Consider the following 25,019-nt stretch of genomic DNA (forward strand, 5'->3'; position numbering starts at 1 on the left):
TATAAAAGTTAATATTGTGTTACAAAATGATACTTGTAAATAAGGCAGTCAAGTAACAGCTGTTGTGAAAAACATAACTTTAGAGTCTTGACATATAATTTAAAGACTCTTAGCTTCATATATATAAAGTAAATATTATTCCACTTTTAATTAGCACCAAAAATGTACAAGGAAACACTATACAAAATATCAAGTTGTAAACATATATATATGTGTGTGTGTACACACACACACACACACACACACACACACACACACAGAATGATCAAAGAGTTGCTTACTTTTTTCCTGAAGGGAAATTTACATTCATGTATGGAATGGTAATCGAGTAGCAGCAAAATGGCTATTCCTTCTGCATCAGGAGTCTCTGAGATCATTTTTAGGTTAGAAAGATTCACTAGGTGGACTCAAAGAATTCAGCATATAGAGATAATCAAGGAATGAATATTTCCCATTATGATGAGTACCTTCATGGTAAGGTACCTTACAACGGAAAGATACAAAGCAAAATCAGCAAAGAGAAAAGGCACATGGGGGCAAAGTCCAGAGGAAACCGAGCATAGGCTTTCAAGAGTCCTCTCCCACTAGAGTCACAAGAGACGCCCTTAATTTCTCCAGCAACAAATTGTGACAACACTGATGAAATGTCGTCTACCAGAGAAGTTCATTAAAGGCTCAGGGTGCAAGGATTTTCTTGAGATCACATATGTACCCTCTATATAGCATGTACCAAAATCCTAGACTCCCAGAATATAAACATATATTCAGGATAAACAATATTCGTGTAAACAGTCTAGGGACAGCAGGCTACCGCTATCATTTAGGGAAAGATTTCTATCAGCGCGAGGACTGTTACCATTCCAATTCCCAGGTACCTGGCAAGGGCCAAACCTGCAAGCAGGTCTTTCTGAGGGTAGCAGTCTCACTTGCTCTCTTTTCTCTTTTCTGCACATGTTCTATTTCCTAAAGAACATACACATATGCAGATAGACCCCTGTACTTTTTCTAAGATGCCATTGTTATGCTTTTGGTGAAATTAAAATGCCATTTTCTATTTGGCTGTGGCTATAGTTTAAGAGACTTAGAGTACTCAGAAGTCCTTTTCATAAAATACAAAAAGCACTTTTTCCATTTGCATAAATCCCAAAGCCATTTTTTAACACCTTGCTGTGATCATTTAAAATGTGATCATTTTAAAATGTGATCATTTAATACCTGCTTTGAGACAGCCCTTTACTCTAATGGTCCTGTGGACAAATAATTGCAACTTGTTTGGCAGGGGAGAGAATGAGGATGGGATGGGTGTAGCCCCCTGCAACCGTCTAGATGTATTATATCTATCACTGTTCCCTCATAGGTGAGAGAACAGATCACAGAGGCTACAACTGTGGTACCAATAGTTTTAAATATTTTTTTTCCTAGCGATTCTGTTTATTTATAGGATCCAGACTGATTACAGTTTTCTCAGGTTTTAAGAGGCAGTGTGGAGCTTGGCACCTTATCTACAGAAAGCCTAACGTATGAAAAGTTGTTATGCTTTTTGGAAAATTAACTATTGTGTGTGCTAATTTTTGTTAGATAAATTTTGTACTGGAGTTGTAGGTTTCTTAGAACTACCTTTTTTAGAGAGATAATTTTTAAAAATTTATTACAACATGCTTGTGGACAGAAGTTAATATTGTTACTGTTTGTCAGCTGTGTGCAAATTCTTTTGAGTCATTTAAGCCCGGTAAAATTTATCCTAATGCATAAAAGATTATATTACTAGTTAAACGATCTTTTCCTCAGTCAGTTGCAGAAGAATAGCACTAAAATTTTCCCCTTTTTCTTCAGTCAAACATCAGTAAATGAGTTAGTGAATTTCAATCAGCAGGGTGATTACAATAACAACATGAACTGGTTGGCTTTTGGATATAACTTCCTCTTAAATTTTTACAAAACAATATCCATTACTAAAACCGAAATGTACAAGATTTTATAATGGGTGCTGAAAGCAGAACAAATATTCTGTTGAGTTTGCTCAATTCAGAATGAGTTTCATAATTGGTTTAACATATTACATAATATAATTTGACAAAGTTCTTTAAGATATCAGCTATGTTCACAATGTTGTCTTTATAAAACAGGGTTATAGTTGTCCATTTTCTCCCTCCCTCTATCAAATTTAAGTACCATAAGAAGAAAGTGTTTGTTCTATAAATTAACAGGTAGAGCATGAGACAAGAAGAAAGGAGGAACTTCCTGCATTCTCCAACTGATTTCTAGCACAGACTGTTTTTGGGTTGTTTGGAAACATGATGATAAATATTACTGTCTTCCAAGTTTCTTTTTTGATTAAAAAATTCTGCTTCAGATCATAAAATGTTATTCTTTTGGAAAGAATAAAAAAATGAAAAATGTACTAAATTAGTGCCTACAAGATACTAGGCGTGATGCAAGGCAGTTCATGAAAGTTACTTAATTTCTTTTCATACCTGCCAAATGACATGTACTGTCATCATTTTATAGATGAGTTAACTGAGACTCAGGTAAAGGGGTTTCCCCAAAGCACAGAGCACGATTGTAACTGGAGTTGAGATTAGAAGCCAGATATTCTTTCTACTAAAGAAATAACTTGGTAGAATTTTGAGATGGCAAGCCTGGTCAGTTTTATTTAGTTTAACTCCCTCATCCTTTATGAAGATAAATCAAGATGTAGAATTGACCAAAAACAAAAGGTAGTTTGTGGCAAAGCAAGAAATAGACTCTAGTTCAGTGGTTCCCTTATCCTTTCTCTTGGCTTCAGTGATTCTTCATAATCTTAGTTTTATTCTTGCATTATTGATTTTTCCTTCTTAATCTCCTTGGCTTGGTCCTTTGCTCTTCTTTCTCTGCACATCCTCCATTGGTGGTCTTCTCATCCAGTCTCATGACTTTTAATGCCAGCTGATAATTTCTGAATTTATTTCTTTAGTCCAACCTGACTCATAAGTTACAGATTCTTGTATCCAACTGCCTACCTGAGATCTCCACTCCATGTCAAATAAATACCTCAAATTCAACCTGTCTAAAATTGATAGATTTTTATTTTCCCTAACAAATGTACTCCTCCCACCGCCTTTCCCGTCTCAGTTGATGGTAACACCGTCCTTTCTGTTATTCAGGCCAAAACACCCTGGAATACTCACTGATGCATACAAAAACATTTGGCTCTGTCGTGAGAAGATATGCAGAATTCAACCAGTTCTTACCACCTCCACTAATACTGCTCTCTTCTGAGTCACTAGAGTGGGTCTTTAAAAATATTACATCAGATCCTGTTACTCTTTTCAAAACTTTGCAGTGATTCTCCATTTTCTTCAGAGTAAAAAATTAAAGACCTTACAATGCAAGATTTTGAGAGGAGTGCTAGGATGACAACATCTTTAAAGTTTCACTCTTGTTGCTAAGTTATTATTTATCATCTGTCTTCCTCACTATAATGTAAACTCTCTGAAGGCAGGAATCTTTGTCTTGTTTTGTTTACTATTATATTTGAAGAACATCGGTGCTTAGCACACAGAAGGTGTTCAATGAGTATCTGTTGGATTTGAATTCAGGCATTTATTAAATATTTCTTGAGTTCATCATGAATGCCAGACTGGTGCTGGTTACAGCAGATCAGTGTGGTCTCTGCCCTCAAGAAGTTTTCTTGAAGTGGATGCCCACTGTCAGAGATAATGATTCATTTGATCTTCTGTGTATTCCAAACATCTGTATTTTTTAAATTATCACAGATTATTTTGATACATATCATGTGTTTTGTGTGTCTCACCTCACTGTATAATTAGATTTATTTCCAAGAACATACCATTAGGAAAGTTACTCAAAAGTAACTCGGTCTCTAAAAGTTTGAAAAGAATTCTAAACAGGAAATATTAGGAAAGAGAGACCAAATAAACAGTCTAGGAAATATATGTTGCACAAACACCTCTTTCATGTTGTACGAACACCTCTTTCATGTTAAATTATTCTAGTTTCCAATAATCTTATCTCTCAGATCTAATGGTTTAAGGGATCTAGACTATCTCTTTTCCATATCTGGCTCTTTGCAGCTACTTTCGCATTGTTTGACCTATCTTGGACTGGCAGAAATATGTAAGAATCAGGAGGATTAAGTTATTTTCCCAACAGTGAAAATGACTGAGTTGGTAGCTTCCTTGGAGCTTAGATTCCTTATCTTTAAAATGAAAGTTTAGACTAAATTAAACTAAGCTCTCTCTTACTCTGATATTCTGGGATTCTGATTTCACTTTTAATAGTGATAGAAATAATACTCTTATTGATACAGTTTTGAAGGAAAAATCAGTCATTCTTCCCATTATAGAAATCTCCAGTGTTTCTAGGTTAATATACTATAAATAAAAGTTATGCATTTAAAATATAATTTTAAGTTATTTTCTGTTTTTTTCTAATTGTAGTTTGAAAGACTAACATGGCTCTTTGGAAAATTCAGTCAACAAAGAAACCGTATTTCTGGTTACATTTCAGAACAATAATGGGAAAAAAATACTTTCACAATAATTCTCATTATTTCTCACCCAGTATACTTTAAGGCTGTGATAGATTCCCATCATTAACATGGCTTACTATGAGAGTGTGGGCTACCTATCAGACTCTCTGGGATAGAAGAGGATGTGATGTGGAGGTGAGGAGGATATATCTATAATTTGAAAAGGCTCCCAAATGATTCTGATATCTTCTATCATAGCTCCCCCTATTCTGCCACCATTTGAGAATCACTCTTTTGAAAATTAAACAGATACTCATACACATTAACTAATTCAAGGCCATCACTTTATCTGCATTACAATATAAAGAACTACTTTATTTAGGTGTGTATATTCTTCATGCATTGCATTGCACATTACCTAAATTCAGAAGATAATTTATATGTACTACATTACTGTCTGCCATGAAAAGCATGAAGAGGAGAATAACTAACACATTTCATTGAATAGTTTATGCCAACTGTATTCTAAACAATGATATGTCTACTTCAGATAAGTGTTTCTTTGGAATCTAAACAAAGAGTATAACCACTGTGTAGATAAATCATGTTATTTTTCAAATAGACAGTGTGCCTTTTGAATACTCCCACAATCTCTAGTTTTTACTCCAACTAGGATAAATGAGGAAATGTGCAGCAAATATTTTTCAGATGAAAATTTCAGTCTTTTATAAGATTCCTGACAATAACTTCATGAAAATGGTACAGAAAATTAAAAGTGTATACCCTGGAGTCAGAGTCAGGATTACAGCTCTACCACTTATTAGCTCTGTAGTCTTGGGCAAATTACTTAATCTCTGTAGGTCTCAGCTGTATCACCTTTAAAATGGGGATAATAATCATACTTACCTCAGTGTTGTGTTTTGGATTATGAGCCAGTGCATATAAACCCATTAGCACAGTGCCTAACTACTAATAAGCCATTTTGTCAGAAGTAAACCCTAGAAAAGGTGGTAGTTCACGTTTTTTACAACTAAAAACCTATTACAATCTGTGGTAATAAAAGCTTTGCAAAAATGAGGCTTTTATTCACTAATTTATATGAGTTGATCCCAAATCCTGGTCATTTATTAGCTATTCAACCTTCAAATAGTCTTTGGTTGCTCGCCACAAATATTAATTTTACTCTGGTGAGAAGATGTTTTTAGTTTATTATATCCATTAAAATTTTTTTTCTAGCAGAAAAAATAAAATTTCTGCATAACGAAGTGAATCGAATTGCAAATAGTGGTTCTCAAGCTTTCATGTACATGTGAATTACTTGCAGAGAGAAGCTCAAATTTTCAGGCTTAGTACCCCCATCATCTGAAGTAAGCCCCAGGAATCTTCATTTTTACCCTCTCCTCTCCCAGTTGGTTTTAATGGAAGTGGATCTTAGGGCCACACTTTCAGAAACATTTATTCACGGAATAGCATGAGAATGGCAATCAGAAGACAATGGTTATGAATCTAGCATTGCCATAGAATCTAATTTTGCATACTGATGATTTAACTTATACTATGAGAACATGAGAGTCTACATCAAGTATGTCGAGCTTTTTGAAAGTCAGAATATAAATTAAGGAGTTCTGTATGTTCGAAGACAGTCTGATAAGGAGCAAAATTCATGAGGCTAGGAATCATAAGACTAGATATCTAGTCCCAGCTCTGACACTTTAAAGTCTAACGATTTGCTAAGTTATATAATGTCTGTGAAACTTAGTTTCTCCATCTTTAGAATAATTAATGCCATATTCACTGAGCATGTCATATCTAAGTAGGATATAAGTTCCATGAAATCAGAGACTTTGTTTTTGCTCTCTACTGTATATCCAGCACCTAGAACAATGCCTGGTACATAGTAGATACCTAATAAGTAATTGTCAAATGGATGAACTACGTTATTTGAAATGAACTAATAAATTCTAGGAATAAAAACACAAAAATGGCACAGCTCCTTCCCTCCAGAAGTTCACAGTTTGGGAAAGACAGACATGCACAAGTACTATAGCATAGGTAAATGAATGAATATGTTGTGAAGATCAACTGAGGTAATGTAATTCTGTACTATTCAAGTTATAAGTGATGATGGTACTTGTAGAGAACCAAAGAAAGAATGCAAGGAGTTCAGAAATGGGTCTAGTAACCCTTTAAAGAGTTTTCTACAGAGGTCTATAGTTAGTTTGATGTCGAGGCCATGATAATCCAGAGAATATTGTCTGTGTTTAGTAGGAGTGAGAATATGAAATGGGGCCAACACGTGCAATAATAGGAGAATGGGATTAGAAAGTGAACATGCATACACATGTAGATATATGTTGCCTACATAGATGCATGCACATACATACCTCCATGTGTAATGAGGAAGAAAGCAACAAATAGAAAACGATAGTGGAGAGATGGTAGTAATGAAGGAAAAGTAAGGAGGCATAGATGCAGCTATTCCTTTTAATATCATCCCTTAGCAGAACCCATTTCAGTTTGTTAGTACCCATATTAATAAAAGGATGAGAACTGGGAGTCAGGCTGGAGTAGAGAGTCAAAGGAGAAAAATGTGTTTAAAGAAAAAATAGATCTCCTATAAATGATAGTTTATTTTATCGATTGCCTAATATATAACATCTTCAGTTATTTTGAGGTTTTTCATTTCTTTTTAAGACTAGAGGCTAGTCAACTAGTTGTAAAGTCTTTGTAATTTAAGAGGTGGAAAATGCTTTTAAACCAATCTAAATTATTTTTAAATCATTGCATAATAGCAGAATTATGCTTAAAAGTCACCCACTAATAAATGAAAAATGGTTTTGTATGCTGTGAAAGGCAGTGTGGGTTTTGGTAATCATTTTTAGACTTCCTATTTTATAATCTCTTTTTTAAATGTGCATACTGATATCCTTATATGCTGCTTTTTCTATTTAAAGTACAAGTTTAAATTTGTATGTCTCTAAGACAGTTTTATAATGAAGGATCCAAAGGGTCTCTCTTAAAGATGGGTGAACCTTCTGACATTGCTAGAAAAGTTCTGTATGTTATGCACATTTTTCTGGACTGAGACACATGTTCTTAAAGAGGGTTCATGACCAAAGCAAGGCCCCTAAGAGAACAGCTTTTGTTCATATAATGACCTGGCCCCTTAAAAAAGTCTTTCTGAAATCATAACAGAAATATCGTGAGTGTTTTACCATATGGTGTTTCTGTGCAGGTTCGATTTCCATCACACTTCAGTTCAGATCTCAAGGACCTTCTAAGGAACCTGCTGCAGGTGGATTTGACAAAGCGGTTTGGAAATCTAAAGAATGGTGTCAGCGATATAAAAACTCACAAGTGGTTTGCTACAACAGATTGGATTGCTATTTACCAGAGGAAGGTGAGCCTTTTCTCTCTTTGATTTAAAAGCTTTTTTAAAGTTGGTGTTTAAACAAAACAGAAAAAAACTCATGGATACAGAGAACATTTTGATGGTTGCCAAATAGAAGGGGTTGGGCAGGAGGATGGGTGAAAAGGGGGAAGGGATTAAGGAGTACAAATTTATAGTTCCAAAATAGTCACAGGGATGTAAAATACAGTATAGGGAATATAGTCAATAATATTGTAATAACTGTATGGTGTCACATGGGTGCTAGATTTATCATGGCGACCACTTTATAAGTTATATAAATGTCTAATTGCTATGTTGTACACCTGAAACTACTGTAATATTGTATGTCAACCGTAAATGAAAAATTAAAAAATTATTTTAAAAAATAAAAATACATTATATGTAGCAAAAATATTTTCAACTTAACACATAGTTTAATATTTTTTACCTTTTAAATCAATCCTATGCAAGACTTAAAGGACCTTTATACCCCACAACTTAAAAATATGTTTTCTCCCTGATAAAAGAGAAAGCATATATTCTGTTTTGACCATCAATATGAAATATTTTCCATGGTAAATTTTTCCTACTCATGCTTCTAACTCTTCACAATACCATGATAATTATATATTAGACAATGTCCTAAGGGTTTGCATTTCAAAACTGATGTGAAGCCACATTAGAAAGACAATATGTAAACAAATATAGTCTTCAACCCAGAATTGGCAAACAGCCAGATTTTGTAACATTTAATTGTTAGATTCATCAGATATTTTTCAGTCTTTATTACTTTACTTTTGTAATAAATTCGGACATTTAAGAAAAGATTCTGCTGTGCTGAATTACTTTTATCTCTTTTACTTCTTAATTACCCAGTTAAAGATAATTTGCAATAATAAAGTGTTTTCATCTTGAATATATTTAATTTTTTTTCATAAACCCAAAACTTCTAATGTTTCGGGCTTGCCATATTTAATTAATGCTGTGCAGCCACATGAGTGAATTCCCTTAGGAAAAAAAATTTAAATGCTCTAAGTATTAATATCATAGGTTTTCTAATTTATATTTATATAAAAGATTATAAAAACAAAGCATTAAAAGAATTTCAAAATGCAGCAAATAAAAAATATAGCAAGACCAAAACAATGTGAGTGCAGCGTAGCCTCTGCATCTCATAAAAGGGGTTCAGAAACAAACTAACCATTAAATTCATAAAACATAGGTATTAGCATCACTATTTCAACTGGAGATGTTATGTAGTCAGTAACAAGGTCCTTAGCAATTAAAAATAGATTTCAGATCTCATAAATAAACACTTCATATTTTCATATTTTTTCTATTTTTATTTTATTTCATTTTTACTTATCTATTTTTATTATAGTTGACATACAATATTATATTAGTTTCAGATGTACAACATCTGATCCTACATTAACATATCTTCCAATGTGATCATGACATCGTTTCATATTTTTTTCTGAATTTTCTGGCACCAGTACAGTACTTTGTAATAAATTAAAAGCAACTCTCTGTAACTTCTCATTTTAATCTTTGAAGTGAGAAAAATTTTATAATTTTCTCCATTTTACTACTAAAGAAAATCAGCTCAGAAAGGTTAACTACTTTAAATATAATCAGATAGCTGCTAAATAATACCTATGTTTGATTTTAAGTTCTTCAAATCTCTAATTCCAGGATCACATTACCCCTTTAAAGACCTTTTAATATTGTTATTAAAGTGAAGCTCTAAACCACTGAACACTACATTTTTCATAAATTTGTTATAGATTTTAACAATTATCTGCTTAACTTTTATGCTTTGAGCATTTTTGAGGTAGGAAGACTTTCTCAAAAGGCAGCAAAGAAAGAGCATGAACTCCAGTTAGGTAGACATTGATCTGAATCCTAGATTAGTCAACATTAGCAATGTGATATTGACCAAAATATTTAAAGTTTGTAAAGCATCAGTTTTCTCATTCTTAAAATTTGGATTAAGGTAGAGAATGCAAAAGGAAGAGTAGTTTGAGGAGAAAGTTTAAATGGATTAATCTAGGCTCTATTTTTCTTTCTGGTTGAGGTATGTTCATAGCAGCATAATTCACAGTGGCCAGGACATGTGAGTGCAGCGTAGCCTCTGCATCTCATAAAAGGGGTTCAGAAACAAACTAACCATTAAATTCATAAAACATAGGTATTATAATTATAATCAGGTAATTTGTTGAGTAAGTAAATTTGAAATCATCATAACCCCACCATCCAGGTAGCACCTCTAGTAACATTTGGCACATTCATTCTTTTTTTCTATGCTCTGCATCACTACAGTCCATTCCCATGACTTCCGTTACCACTTAGGATCTATTGCTCCAACCCTGCACTTTCTCCTTAGCTTCAGACTGTTAATATCACAATTACGACCTACTACACGATTCCATTTTGTTGACTTATTTAATCTATGCTTTCTTTGAGGACTTTTTGATCTAACTTCTTTTTGTTATTATTGTTTAATAATTAGCCACTTACCCTCTCAGCATTTGTTGAATACTCTTTAGTTGACCTCGTATTTGAAATTCTACCTTTACTAATACTAAATTATATACTTCATAATTAACATGTTATGTTTCTACATTTATTCAAATATTTTCTCCCATTCAGTAAAGTTTTAGAGACACCTCTCCCATACAATTTCAATTTTTGCTTAAAGTTATTCCTTAAATTTGTCTTTTGGGTGCTATTATAAATGTTTGCTTTCCCATTAGAGTAGAATATAGGGGAAGACGTATGATTTCTATGTTTATGTTGTAATTGGCTACCTTACTAATTCTGTTATTGATTTCCATAGATTTTTCATTGATTCCCTTGGATTTTATTGACAAATTTCTATTTTGTTTTATTATCTGTACTAGAATGTCTAGAATAATGTTTTAAAATAGCAGGGCTGTTGAGCTTCTTGTCTTGTTCCTGTTTCGAATGGGAATACCTTTCCTGTTTTATCATTAAATATGAAGTATTCTTGATCAGGTTAAGGAAATATCTTTGATTCCTAGTATACAGTTTATGTTTTCTTTGACATGTTACTATGGAGAAGTATATTGGTGAGATATCCTTATATTCCTGAAGTGAATACCATTTAATCATGGAGTATTATTATTTTAGTGTCAGCCTGAAATCAATTTGCTAAAATTTTATTTAGAATTTTTCACTTCATAGTCATAAATTTTATTTTATGACCTGTAGGTTTTGTTTTTTGGTAGTTGATTATATGGATTCATAAAACAAGTTTGGAAATTTTCCATGTTTTTTATTATTTAGGATATTTAAGAAACATAGGAATTATCTTTTATTTATTCCTTGGAAGTTTTAACAAACTAATTCTTTGGATATTGGTCTCTTCAAGTTTTTGCCTCTTCTTGAGTCAATTTTAGAAATGTATACTTTCCTATAAAATCATCCATATACCTTTGTAATTATCACTGTTTATATTATCTTTATTGTCATATTTATATTTAATTAATGCTACATTTAGATGTATTTATTAGATTTGCTTAAGGTTTGTCCATTTTATTAATTGAAAGATCTGTGATACATTTTGAATCTTTTCATATAATATTTAGAAATAAAAATTTCTGCTGTTACTTAGCAAACATTTAGTAATCTATGCAACATCGTGTATTGTATTTTTAACATTTACCTTTAAAAGGGTTTAGAACTGAACTGATACTACTCATTTGATACTGCTCCTAGGGCTTGACTTATCCTAGGAGCAAATAGCTTGTCTGCCAAAAAGTAGCACACTATAACAACCAGGTTATAGTATTAGGCAAATTGATCAACAGTAAATCTTTCTTATCAATAGAAATGGACTTGGAGATCCCAGGATAATTTACAAGTAGAAATAATTTAGTGCTTTAACATACCCATTTGTTTTAATACTGTCTCAATTATAACTATGTGCAGCACTGTAAAAATAATAGTAAATTTGAATAGTTTCAGTCTTTATTAACTCTCTGACACTCATGAACAGTGAAGTAGCCAAAGGCATCTAGCAGAAAGACAGGAAACAAGAAAGTAGCCTGGACAGCTCTAACTGGACAGTCGCTCTCTAGAGATGATTGTACCAATAGGTGTGATCCTAAATTGCTTCCTGACTTGAGATGAGGTGACTGTCTCCTTAAATCATTATTCTTCATGGTGCAAACAGCATCTACTCCCCAAAACAGGGTATGCAAGGCAACCAGCTGGCAAACAAAAAGATATTAGACTTTACATTCCTATTTATTTGTTACCTTATTCCTTTTAAATGTCTTGTTTGTATGTATAACTTAGAATAGTGTAGTCATGCATATAAGTAAATAAATATACATATATTGGTGGTATATACTCAATGTTTTATTAAAATCATATAAATCAAAATACTTTGGAGACTACTTGTATAGATATTAGAAAACTCCGGAACAGTAGTAAAGAATCATGAATTTGAGACCTGCTTTAGCCACTTATTAGTCAATTTTCTGTTTTATAATCTGCAAAATGGGAATAAGGATACCTACCCTACCTCTCTCACAGTGTTGTATTGGGGAAGAAAAGTAATAGTGGTGTGTATAATTATTTGTAAACACTATAAATGCTGTGTAAATTGTCATATTATTTTTTCAGCATTGAAAATCTTTTTCTCAAATATATTCAGTACAACACATTAATCTTTATAAAGACTGTCTTTTAAGTAATGGGAAGACATTTTATTTTTAGAATCCAAGGAGAAAAATGTTCAGAATTTAACAATTCTATAATTCTAAAAGAGATATGTTTTTTTTCCAACTACCCAGAAAGTTTTGATAGCCAGATATTGTAAACAAAATATACCTGGGAATTTAAAAAGGCAGGGGATTAAAAGTAAGTCTGAGTTACCTGTAACCTTAGGAGAAAAGGAATTAAGAAAAAAGGGATAGAAAAATAAAGGTTTTAGAAATAAGAAATCGATTAAGAAAAACTTCAGTGCCAGCATTTTGATGCCAACAGTTAATTACCTTAGAAATCTCTCAAGTATTGTGTTGGCCTGTACTATTCCTTGAATGACAATGTTGAGATGAATAGCAAAACCTACTATTTGCTGCTTTTTCTAATGCTGTTATCATTTAGGGATTTAAAGACATTTAAAGATACCACTGAGTGGTCATAGTGAGAATTTATTTTCCTTCCCGTTTGGAAGGAAACTCTCAGGCATTTGTTGCTCCTCTTATTCCAATATGTGTGTTTTTTTTCCCACACCACCAAACAATTAACTCAATTCTTACATTATCAACCTGGAGATCTTGTCAGATCCCACAGGTTAAGGGCTCAGCACTACATAACAAAAGACACCTTTGCCACTCTCTACATTTAGGAAATTCCAAGAGGTTTTAGGAACTCTGTGCCACAAACCTGAATGAAGGCCAAATATATTTCTTGTTATAAATCACAATATCACACAATTTTTCTCTGTATCTCAATTATAGGTTGAAGCTCCATTCATACCAAAGTTTAGAGGCTCTGGGGATACCAGCAACTTTGATGACTATGAAGAGGAAGATATCCGTGTCTCTATAACAGAAAAATGTGCAAAAGAATTTAGTGAATTTTAAAGATGAGCAATGAGATGACATCAGAGCTCATGCTCAGTCTTTGCACTCTCTTGAGAGATAAGGTGGAGCTGAGACCGTCCTTGTCGAAGCAGTTACCTAGTTTCTTCATTGCAGCGACTGAGTGAGGTCTTTATTGCCATCATCTGTGTGTGCACTCTGCGTCCACCTATGTAACAAGGCACCACTTAAGCAAGCATTGTCTGTGCCATAACACAGAACTAGACACTTTCCTGCTTCTCTTTGGTTTCCTTCTCTCCTCTTACATCTGTTTCTTCTTTTTTCATTTTTATTATTTTTTTCCATACAGTGCTCCATTTTATTTTGTAGTTGTTTCAAATGGGCAGTGTTATGGCGATGTGATATTCGAAGGGAAGGATAAGTTCGGCTTTTAGTAGTTCTTGCCAATATTTTTGTTGGTCAGTGACTCAAAGATATACTTTCTAATCATTATTTTTACTTGGAGTAGCTCAGACTCAGTGTTGTCAGAACTCTTGACAATTTTGAGGATAGAATGTTTTATCACCAAGGAAATGTACACACATTTAAACAATAACTTTCTTAGAACTCACTGTTCTAGCAATAAATTTGGACAGACTAATAAGAGTTGTTAAACCTAGAAATTTGGATTCCTATAGATCAGAGGTCTATTTCCCTTCACCTCTTTTTATATCATCCTCCCCTTGAGCAATTCAGTGACCAACCTGTGCAGTGTGACAAATGTGTCTCATTCACAGGAAAAACTAATGATATGGATTATCATCACCCAGATTCTCTCACTTGGTACCAGCATTTCTGTAGGTATTACAGAAGAGTTAGTTCTAAGATTTCTAAACCTCAACTCTTCCATAACGGTTTTAACCAGTATTTTAATAGAACATGACTAATGAAAGTGACAAATTTTTAAGTTTCTCAAGTAAGTCCTCACTATAAATTTTTTAAAGGAAAAGAAACTAACTAAAAAGAATATTAATGTGGATAAGTACTTTGCTAAATCAAATGGCTTGATTCTTGTAAACAGTGTAAACAAACTCTTACTTCAATGAGATTTTTTGTTTGTTTTGCTTTGCTTTGCTTTGTCACAGTTAAGAACCAAGGAAGTTGTTGCCAGGTTGTTATCTGGTGTATTATATTTGTCAGCCTGGGATAGAGGCACTGTGCAACTTTGGTTTTCATCCTATGCCTCATCAATGAAGAGGGACAAACTTTATAAAACTGCCACAATTGTATTTTAATTTTGAGGTGTGATATTTTTAGATATGTAATAATTTCTAGCCTCTTTCAGTAAACAGAATGTGTGATAATGCAGATACAATTTTAGTATTGAAGTTTAGTTTTTTAATATACTTTTTTGCCAACTGACTTAACAACATTGTGGTCATGTGGAAATTTCAAGCACTTTTGCACATTTAGTTTTGTGTTTGTTGAGAATCCATGACTTAACTCAGTTTTTTAAATTTTTTTTTTCTTTGCTTTTAAATCTTCCCATCTTGTTTTATCTGTGTGTCAGTGACCTGTCCTAAAACCACACATCAAAATAGTTGAAAATAAACTGTGTTCATTTTTTATCATCAATTTACATGCATATGAGTTGTTTTTACTCAATCTGATATTAATGTATGTAAGCATTCTATTTGCTTCATTATAAGTATGTCAGGTAGGTCACCGACTACTTTTCATCTCTACCACACCCTTGCAAAACCTTTGAAGACATTGAGAAAGCCCGTCTGAGATGTTCTCTGCATCAATCTGTATGTCTTTCGGTTGTCAAGTGTTTCCGCATGTTTATGTCATTGACAAGCTGATACTGATTTCAGCTTTTGGTCCACCTATATTTAAAATGTGCAAGACAAGTATGAACTACTTTGCTGTAGCAAGTTTGATGAAACAAAAATATATCATCATGTTAATAAATTTAAAACGTCATTTATATAAAATATTTTAATTAGTTTTTTTATTTCATTTAGAACCCAAGAAATGCTGATCATTGTATTCTATATGTATGCTACAAATTCAATGGTAGCCTTGCTGTATATTATTGTAAAATTATTTTAATAAATCTTGGGGATGACAATTTGATTATTACATTTTAGTTTTCAGTAATTAAAAAGATTTCTATAAATTCTAATTTTTTTAAAATGAAATTACTACTGTCCAGTACAACTTGTTATAGAATCTATCCAGGTAGATGATCTGTAGGCAGTACATTGGTTTTGAGGGCTATTTAGCTATTCCATTTTATTCCCTATTTAAAGAACATGAATAAGCTTTTAAATATATTGAGGTAGTCTATTTCCAACCAATGAAGTACACTGAATTAGAGTATCTGAAAATTATACAAAATTCTGTTTCTGCCACAGTTTAGCCAAAAACAGTATAAAAACTCGAATAAGAAATAAGTGGCACAAATCAGTATTTAACCTCAGATTATTTTATTTGAAACAGAAGAAATTATGTTTTTATTCAGTAAATAATGAGATGGCTTGTAGAAGAAGGAGCCCTAGACCAAGTTTCAGGCCTAATCTGTCACTATTAGCATGACCTTGGCCTCAGTTCTCTTATCCATGAAATGGAGGAGTTCCATTAGGCAGTTTCTAAGGTCCCTTCTAACTTTCACATGCTAAGATTCTTTATATTTGACATTTTGAAGGGATAATATGCTTTGAAGTAAATTTTGTTAAGGTGATATTTTAGGGCATCTTTCTTATCTCTTATGGTGTTCTTAAAATTCTTTGAATATCATGAGAACCTCGTGTCTGTTATGATTCCTTCCTCCTTCACTGATGCTAAATATCCAATTGATATCAAACTGTCAACCTACCAAAAAAAAAAGATATTGTGGCTTGTGGGTATTGCCGTCATGTTTTTTGATAAGTTCTTGTATCAACTGCCCATTGGCCTGAAAATACTCATTGTAAGCCTGAAAAAAAAAATCATTTTTCTTTCCCACTGACTGTTTTTTCTGCTTATTGTAAAAATCAAATGAAATAATGTATGTGAAAACACCTTGTAACCTGTAACCTATCAATGTAAAATGTTAAGGTGTATTGTTATTTCATTAATTACTTCTTTGTTTAGAATGGACTTTCCTATGCACTGCAGTAGCTAGGAAATGCTGAAAACAGCCGTGTTTTTTAAATAATCAATAACTGTAAAATTAAAGTATCTTCACAGGATAAAACAATTTATTGAGTCCTGAATTCTCTTTGGTTCCCTTCTCTTCTGATTTGTTTTCTGCAGATACTACAGATATTTATAGGTTCCTAGTTTCTCTCTGTTTGAGTTGATCTTTTGGTGATGGGAACAGGGAAATGGGAAGGAATGTCCACCAGTCTGTTCCAACTGTTTACTAAGAAACTACTAGATTCATTTTATAGTTTCTAACGTGTTTCTACTTCTTCCTCATGCTGTTAACATAAACTGTTCCTAACATAACGTTGAAAATATTCATCTTTAAAGGATTGACACTGCAAGAGCCTTCATCCATATATTATAACAATGAACTGTGAATCTACACTTTATTCTCTAGAAGTGCTTTCAGCTTCATATTACCTCTTTCAGTTTTAGCCAGGTTGATTAGTGTATGTTCATGTAATTGTCCTTGACCTCGAGAAATAATTTTTAGGTAATTATTTTAATAGCTTATTTTTCATTGCTATAATTTTTACTGCAAACATTTGTAAATATTGATGCATTTTAAAACATGGTGCTTACTATTTTTATACCAGTGCTTTCTTATTTTATCATTGTTAGTGCTTAATATAAATTCCAGTTTGCTCATTTCTTTATACAACTAATTATAAAAATCTGGGCATATCTTTACTCCACAACTATCATCATTTGAAATCTAGTTAATTTTTTCTTATGTACAAATGTCGAATATGAAGTTAAATATTTTCATTTTAGCTTTCCTGAATATTTTGTATATGCCTTATTTAATAGCCTTTGTGTCCTTTGATAAGGGCTGAGTTGTGTCCCACCAAAATTCATATGTTGAAGTCCTGACCCCCAGTATCTCACAATATGACTGAATTTGAAGGTAGGGACTTTAAAGAGATTATAAGATAAAATGAGGTCATGTCAATGGACCCTAATCCAATATGACTGGTGTCCTTACAAGAAGAGGAGATTAGGATGTAGAGAACACACAGACTGAGGGAAGGCCATGTGAAAACCTAAGAAGAAGATGGCCATCTACAAGCCAAGGAAGAAGGCCTCAAAAGAAGCCAATCCCGATGACACCTTGATCTAAGCCAATCCCGATGACACCTTGATCTTGGACTTCTAGCCTCCAGAACTGTGAGAAAATAAATTTCTATTGTTTAAGCCACCTGGTGGTACTTCGTTATGGCAGCCCTAACAAACCAGTACACCCACCGATTGTATTCCCACAGTGTACACTGTATTCCCATGGTGAACAGTATTGATTCTTCCTTCAAATGCTTTATACTTAGCCAAAACTGAACTAATTTACCATAAGCAAAAATTTTTTAAAAATGGATGTCAGTTGGTCACAAACCTCAGTGCACTTGCTATTTTGTTTCTATTGGAATATAAGCAGGAAACAGGAAACCGTCATTACTGAGAGTAGTGGAAAGCATAGGTAACTGAAATCACTCCTAACTCTCGGTCAGACTTACCCTTTGCATTGAAGCAGTGCTAATACAACATAAAGTTGAACACACCATACCCGTTTAGAGTCTCGGCCCATTTCTTAATGGTGATGTTAATGAGGCAGCCAAAAGAAAAGTGGAAATAGGGATAAAGAGTCAATGACAAAACTCCACTTGGTTTATCATCTGATTACTCAAGTGTTAATAATGCTCACAGAAAATGATTACCTTAATGTGTTAATTTTCTATCACTATTGTACCAAATTACCACAAACTTGGTGGCTGAAAACAACACCAATGTATTATAGCTCTGGAAGTCTGACATCTGAAGTGAGTCATACTGGCTTAAAATCAAGGCATCATCAGGGCTACATTCCTTTCTAGAGACTCTAAGGGAGAATCTGTTTCCTTGCTTTTTCCAGGTTGTAGAGTCTGCTCACTTTCCTTGACTCACGACCCATTTCTCCATCTTAAAAACCAGCAACATCAGATGAGTCCTCATATCACATCCCTCTGACCTCCTCTTCTGTCTCCCTCTTCCACTTTTAAAGACCCTTGTAAATTGAGCCCACCTGGGTAATCCAAAATACTCTCCTCATTTTAAGATCAATTGATGAGCAACCTTAATTCCACCTGCAACCTTAATTCCTCACTTGCCATTAAACCTTACACTTTCAAAGTTTCTGGGGATTCAGACATGGACATCCCACGGGGAGACATTATTCAGACTATTACACTTTATAACATCATTTTAGGTGGGAAATATGATTATCTGAATGATGGGAATAGAGACAGCTTTTCATAATCCACAGAGAACAAAAGCTTAAACATTTTCCTGAAGCATGGTGGTTAGCATGCAGTGAGTATTCGAGTACATTTTCACAAAACTTAATTGAGTAGCAATATCCATTCTGTGTACTTGAAAGGTACTCAACATCACTATTCATCAGCAAATTGCAAATTAAAACTGTCATTAGGTACCACTACACACCAACAGAATGACTAAAATTAAGAACACTGATAATATCAAGTGCTAGGATGCAGAGCAACTGGAACTGTCATGCATTGCCTGTGAGAATATAAAATGGCACAACCACTTTGGAAAACATTTTAGCAGTTTGTTATAAAGTTAATAATTCACGTATCATATGACTAGCTATTTTACTTCTAGATGTTTACCCAAGATAATGAAAACATATGTCCACACAGACATAAATGTTTACAGCACCATTATAATAGTCCCAAACTGAAAACAATCCAAATGTCCTGCAACAGGTGAATGAATCAACAAATGGTGGTATTTCCATACAATAGAATAAAGCACCAATAAAAAGAAACAGGCTAATAATACAAGCAGCAACATGAAGGCATCTAAAATGCATTTTAGTTGTATACATTTGTCAAAACTATTGAACTATATACCTAAAATGAATATATTATGCCTTAGTAAAAATGATTTTTAAAAAACAATTATGAAAAAAATTTTTAGAATAAATTTAATTATAGTAGTGATATGGAAGATATGGTCTAGAAAAACTCAGAATTAATATGCAAAAGATGGAGATAGAAAAATATGAAAGGTAAGTTAAGAAATGGGAAGTTAGCTTCAGGAGACATGAAAATTGTCTAAAAGTTCTAAAAGAAAGAGACAGAAACATGAAAAAGTAATGTCTTCAAAGTTCTAAATGATTGTTTTACTTAGAATTATATACTGAGGCAAATTATTGTTTCATTGTAAAGGGGGGACTAGTTCCCAGTACCCTAAGCCTCTGCCATCAAATAGGCATGGGGCAACGGAAAGTGATGGTAAAAACTGGAAGGAGAAAGGTATAACTAGAGTATTTCTCTCCCTGTGCCTGTGATCTGTACCATCTCCTGAGTCTTCTCCACTGTCTCAACTCCTGGGCACTGTCATGGTTCCATGTTCCATGCCCTACCTCTTGAGCGCCTCCTTTTCCGCTCCTAGGCTGATAGAGCTCCCTGCTGTTGTTCATCTTTCAATTTCTTCACCATGTAATACTTGTCTTTATTTTAGGTTGGTTTTATAAACTTAGTAATAATGTAACTGGTACTTATTTTTGTTATACAGGGTACAGCTGTTTCACTATTCATCACCTAGGTAACCGATTTTTTCTATTAAACTCCTCCGTTGAAATACCTAGAATGGTAGTTACTTTTCTGACTAGACCCTGATTAATGTTCCCATTATCACCACTCCTATTCTACATTCCACCCAAAGACTCCAGCCATCACAGTAAGAAAAGAAAGAACAAAGGTGATCCTAGTCATCATTGTAAGAGAAGAAACAACAATGGTAAAATAAAGACCATTCCAAATAAAATAAATTGTGAAAGTTTTCTACTAACTGATACTCAAGAGGAACTTCTAAAAATTCATTTTAAGAAGAAAGAATATGGTCCCAGAAAAGAAATAGCTTCTGAGAAGTCTGAAGGAAAGAAAAAAGAGAAAACACTAAAATAAACATCATTAGGAATAAGAAATGAGACACAGAAGAGCTTTAAAAATTAGAATTCTGGTCAGGCTGGAATATTAAAGACACACAAACCTTTTTCTTCTCCCACCCTTCCTCCCAAACTCATAGAAATGACAGAATATATTTTCAAATATCTTTAAGGATGTAGATTGCACTCAAAACAAAACATCTCCACAGACCAGAAACAGAACGGAAATATACAGTGGTAAGTGGGGGTTGAAGCCACAGACTTACTAACACAGTAAAAAGTTATTTGTTACAATGAGATAATTACAGTGCATGCAGAAGAAAAAGATAGAAATATTAAAGAAAATTCAGAAATGGTAATGGATATTGAAAACAAAGGTGATCCTCTACTGTCATCCTGAATTAAGAAAACACTAAATTTATATATTGAAAGAATATACCATTTTTCAGAAAAAATTGACATAGAGCTTTTGACACCAAACCATATCCTGGTGAATGTTTTACTTCAACAATTAAAACTTTATGCGTAAGTGACTATGTACCTATCGGTAATCGCTTTAAATGGAAATGGATTAAATGCTCCAATCAAAAGACAGGGTAGCAGAATGGATAAGAAACAAGACCCATGCATATGCTGTCTACAAAAGATCCACTTCAGATCAAATGACTGACACAGACGGAAAGTAAAGGAATGGAAAAAGATATTTCACGCAAATGGAAATGGAAAAAAAAAAAAAAAAGCCCAGGTAGTGATACTTATATCAGATAAAATAGACTTTAAAACAAAGGCTGTAGTAAGAGACAAAGAAGGACATTACGTAATGATAAAGGGATCAATCAATCAAGAGGACAAAAACCTAGTAAACATATACACACCCAACATAGGAGCACCTACAAACATAAAGCAATTATTGACTGACATATAAGGAGAGATCAACAGTAATACACTCATAGTAGGAGACTTTAACATCCCATTGACACCAATGGATAGACCTTCCAGACAAAAAATCAACAAGGAAACAGTGAGCCTAAAAGACACACTATACCAGATTTATTTAATAGATATTTTAAGAGCATTTTACCCCAAAGCAGCAAAATATACCTTCTTCTCAAGTGCATGTGGAACCTTTTTCAGAATAGACCACATGTTAGGACACAAAACAAGTCTCCATAAATTTAAAAAGATTCAAATCATATCATAAAGAAAAAAATAACACTGCATACTCACCACCTAGATATAACTCACACAAGTATATCTTTCTGTGCTTTTTCCCCAATATATTTTTATAAATTAAGATATGTAACTCTTGTTCACATGCCTCATCAGCATGTGAGTAAAATGAAATTATATTAACATTTGTATCCCTCCCCCCACCCTCCCAAAAAAACTACACATAAAGGTCAAGTCACTCCAAGGTGGAAACAGAACCAGGCTAACCTCAGATATATTCACGATAATACTCAGGGCCAAAAGATAATTAAGCAATAGCTATAAAGATCTAGGGGAAAGAAAGTAGAAGCCAAGAGTATTATACTCAGCCAAGTTGTATTTAATTTGAAATCACAAGACAGGTACCTTTGAACAGTTAAAAGAAAGAAATAGAAAACCTATGCAGCCTTCACATCCAACTGGTTATATAAATCAAAATAAAGAAATTTGTAATGAAGAAGCAATGACAAAAAGCCCATGGTGAATACTGAATCTGTCTAAATATCATATGAAATTACAAACAACTATCATAATTACAATTACAGAACCAATGTAAATGTTTTAAACCTTGGCAAAATTAGAATAAGATAACTAACAAAATTGAAAGGTGGAAAAGGGACTTGAGACTGTTAATTTCCTTATCCTTTATGGCAGGAAGTCAACTAGAATCTAAAATTAGTACATGTGGTTAAATATGATAATGACTCTAACTTCTTAATGACTTTTATTTTTATAATTTTGCAATTCTTTTGTGAGAAGGAACATTTATCAGCAGTTTTCATTTTCACTTTTCTTTTTCTGGTGTTAAATTCAATTACTTTTTCTTAATTTCAGTTTCTTTTAGTAAGCTGAATTTTATAATACAGGTAAAATTAAATTAGACTTTCTATTAAAAAGTATGATACAATTTTTATAAAATTAGTGCTATCAAGTTACATACCCCACCCCACCCCCACTCCCCCCAGCCTTCTGTCTCTGTACGTGTACAGGGAGAAGCCTGGAATAATGTTACTGATGATATGGGATTTAAGGCTATTTTATAATTTCTCCTCTGAACTTTGCCAATTTGCTTGAATTTTTTAATGGTAGAGTAATTAATCAATAATAAATATGCCCAATAACAAAGCATTGATATTTTTATCCATTAAAACTTATCAAATATTATGAGATTTATTCTTAGCAATTAAGCCATTTTTGCCATTTAAGTCTTCTTTAGAAATCCTGATCCCCTCCTTTCAAGACTGAAAATGAGATACTGTATCACTGATAATGCTTTTGAGCAAGCCACCAGATATCACTGAAATGCCCTCACTAGCATTATCATTGCCATAAAGAAATGTTTTCTTCCCATTTCTCGTTTCCCAAGCTCATGAACACCCTTTCCTTTAACAGCCAAACTAATGTCATGTGGAAAAAAAGACTCTTGTCTTCGCTGCCATTTCTTTACACGGTACGTTAAAAAATCATACTCAATGGCCACAACCAAATTATTGTTAAATATTTACTATTTTCTGTAATACTAAGTCAAAGTTAAGAAGCACATAGCTGAGTTAAAGGCAGACTGTTTTCTGTGAATAAATCATGTGGTTACTGGCACCCCAAAAAAGACTCTTTCATTGAAGCAGCAATGTCCTTCTTTTTTGCTTACTGATCTTTCAATAACCTCATTCCTATCTATACCATGGCTCAGAAAATAATCACTAACCAAACAGAAGTTTTCTTCCAAGTAATGAATAAATAAAATACTGCTGAGCATTTCTCTTTTATGTATACTCAGCACCCAAAACCCAGTGTAGAATCTACTTATCAGTGGTCTTACTACATTGTTCGAGATTGTAAGATTTTTTTTTCTCATTTTGCTTTCCTGCCATACATACTTGTCATTTATTTGGGACTGATTTTGTACACTTCTTATTGGTGTGATTGGTACCAATTCTTGTATAAGGAGGAAGACTTTGAATCTTGCTTTTGTATTTTTGGAATTGATAGCAGTTAAGACTCTCTCATTAGCAAGTGACAAACCACACAAGGCAAAGTAGCTTTACAAAAAAAAAAAAAAAAGGAAGTAGTGAACTCAGATATCCAGGAAGACCAAGGGTGGTCTTCTGTCACAATAAGATTTTAAAAATTCAAACTATATCATCTAAACTCTGCCTCTCTCCACCTCTTAGCTCTACTCTCCTCAGAGCTGACTGCATGCTCAAGAGGCACTCTCAGTGGGGCAAAAGTTAAAACCACCACTCTAGGCTTGGACTTTCGAAAGAGTTTATGTTCCCAGATAAAGGATAAAGTGGTCTGTTGGGTACTATATCAGTCTCCAAAGGGGACTCTGACGGCCTAGCCTGTATCAGAGCTGACATCAGCGTCTGGACAAAGGGATATACATGATTGACAGCCTCACCAGAATTACATGGATTGGGGGAGAGACAGTTCTCCAAAGAAAGATATGCTGGTCAGACAGAAAAAAAAAAAAAGCTAGTATTCACTAAAACCTCTTCTACATCTTCAACAACAAAAACTAACAAGCTTGTATAGAAAAGAATCAGTTTGTGTTTTCTGGAAAAATTTTAGGGGTATACCAAAGTGATGGGTTTAAAAACTTCACTAATAGCAAACCACTTATTAAGAAATTATCCTAATTAACAATATCATGGGCTGGGGCAAATCCTACCAAAAAAAAAAAAAAAAAAATCCTACAAAATCCTACTTTAAAATTTTTCTGGCTCTTTCTTCTTCCCATTCTTTTTTCTTGTGCGAATTTTTGCTTTTGGGAAATCATTGAACTCAAAGATTTATTTGTCCCAATCCATAAATTCACAATGAATATTCTCACTGGAATCTACTTCGCTATTTAAGATTTTTAAATTATTATGAGATAAAATATTTATTTTGTTATTTTGTTATTTTCATCATTACTTTTGTCCTAATTTTTATTTCTATAAAATGTGAAATTTAACAATAGCATGTAGTTCATACAAAGTGTTATTCCAAACAAACTACGCCCTGTTAACTGAATGTTATTTTAGAGAAAATGACCAAACAGCACTTGTGATGCATTACAATAGTTATAAATATATTCGCAAATATTTGACATTCCATTGAGAAGTGAGGTTTATGTCCCCTGCCTTTGAAACAGTACTGACTTTAGCGACTCATTTCTAACGGTATAGTGCAGAAGAAGTGACAGTGTGTGACTTCTAGGGCTAGATCATAAAAGGCACCATAGCTTCAACTTTGTTTACTGAGAGCTCTAATTTG

General features: G+C 33.3%; 1 protein-coding gene across 3 annotated transcripts in view; it reads left to right on the forward strand.

Annotated features, from left to right (window-relative positions):
• Window positions 1-16,661, forward strand: part of PRKACB (protein kinase cAMP-activated catalytic subunit beta) — a 109,618-nt gene extending 92,957 nt beyond the window's left edge. For all 3 annotated transcript variants that reach the window (XM_039838688.1, XM_039838687.1, XM_039838689.1), the window contains exons 9-10: window positions 7,707-7,871; window positions 13,355-16,661. In XM_039838688.1, coding sequence (XP_039694622.1) covers window positions 7,707-7,871; window positions 13,355-13,480 — 291 coding nt within the window. In that variant the 3' untranslated portion in view covers window positions 13,481-16,661. The remainder of the gene's footprint in view (window positions 1-7,706; window positions 7,872-13,354) is intronic.
• Window positions 16,662-25,019: the final 8,358 nt, after the last annotated feature.

The sequence above is a fragment of the Pteropus medius genome, unplaced genomic scaffold (assembly GCF_902729225.1).
Source record: "Pteropus medius unplaced genomic scaffold, Ma_sr-lr_union100, whole genome shotgun sequence".
Taxonomy (NCBI): domain Eukaryota; kingdom Metazoa; phylum Chordata; class Mammalia; order Chiroptera; family Pteropodidae; genus Pteropus; species Pteropus medius.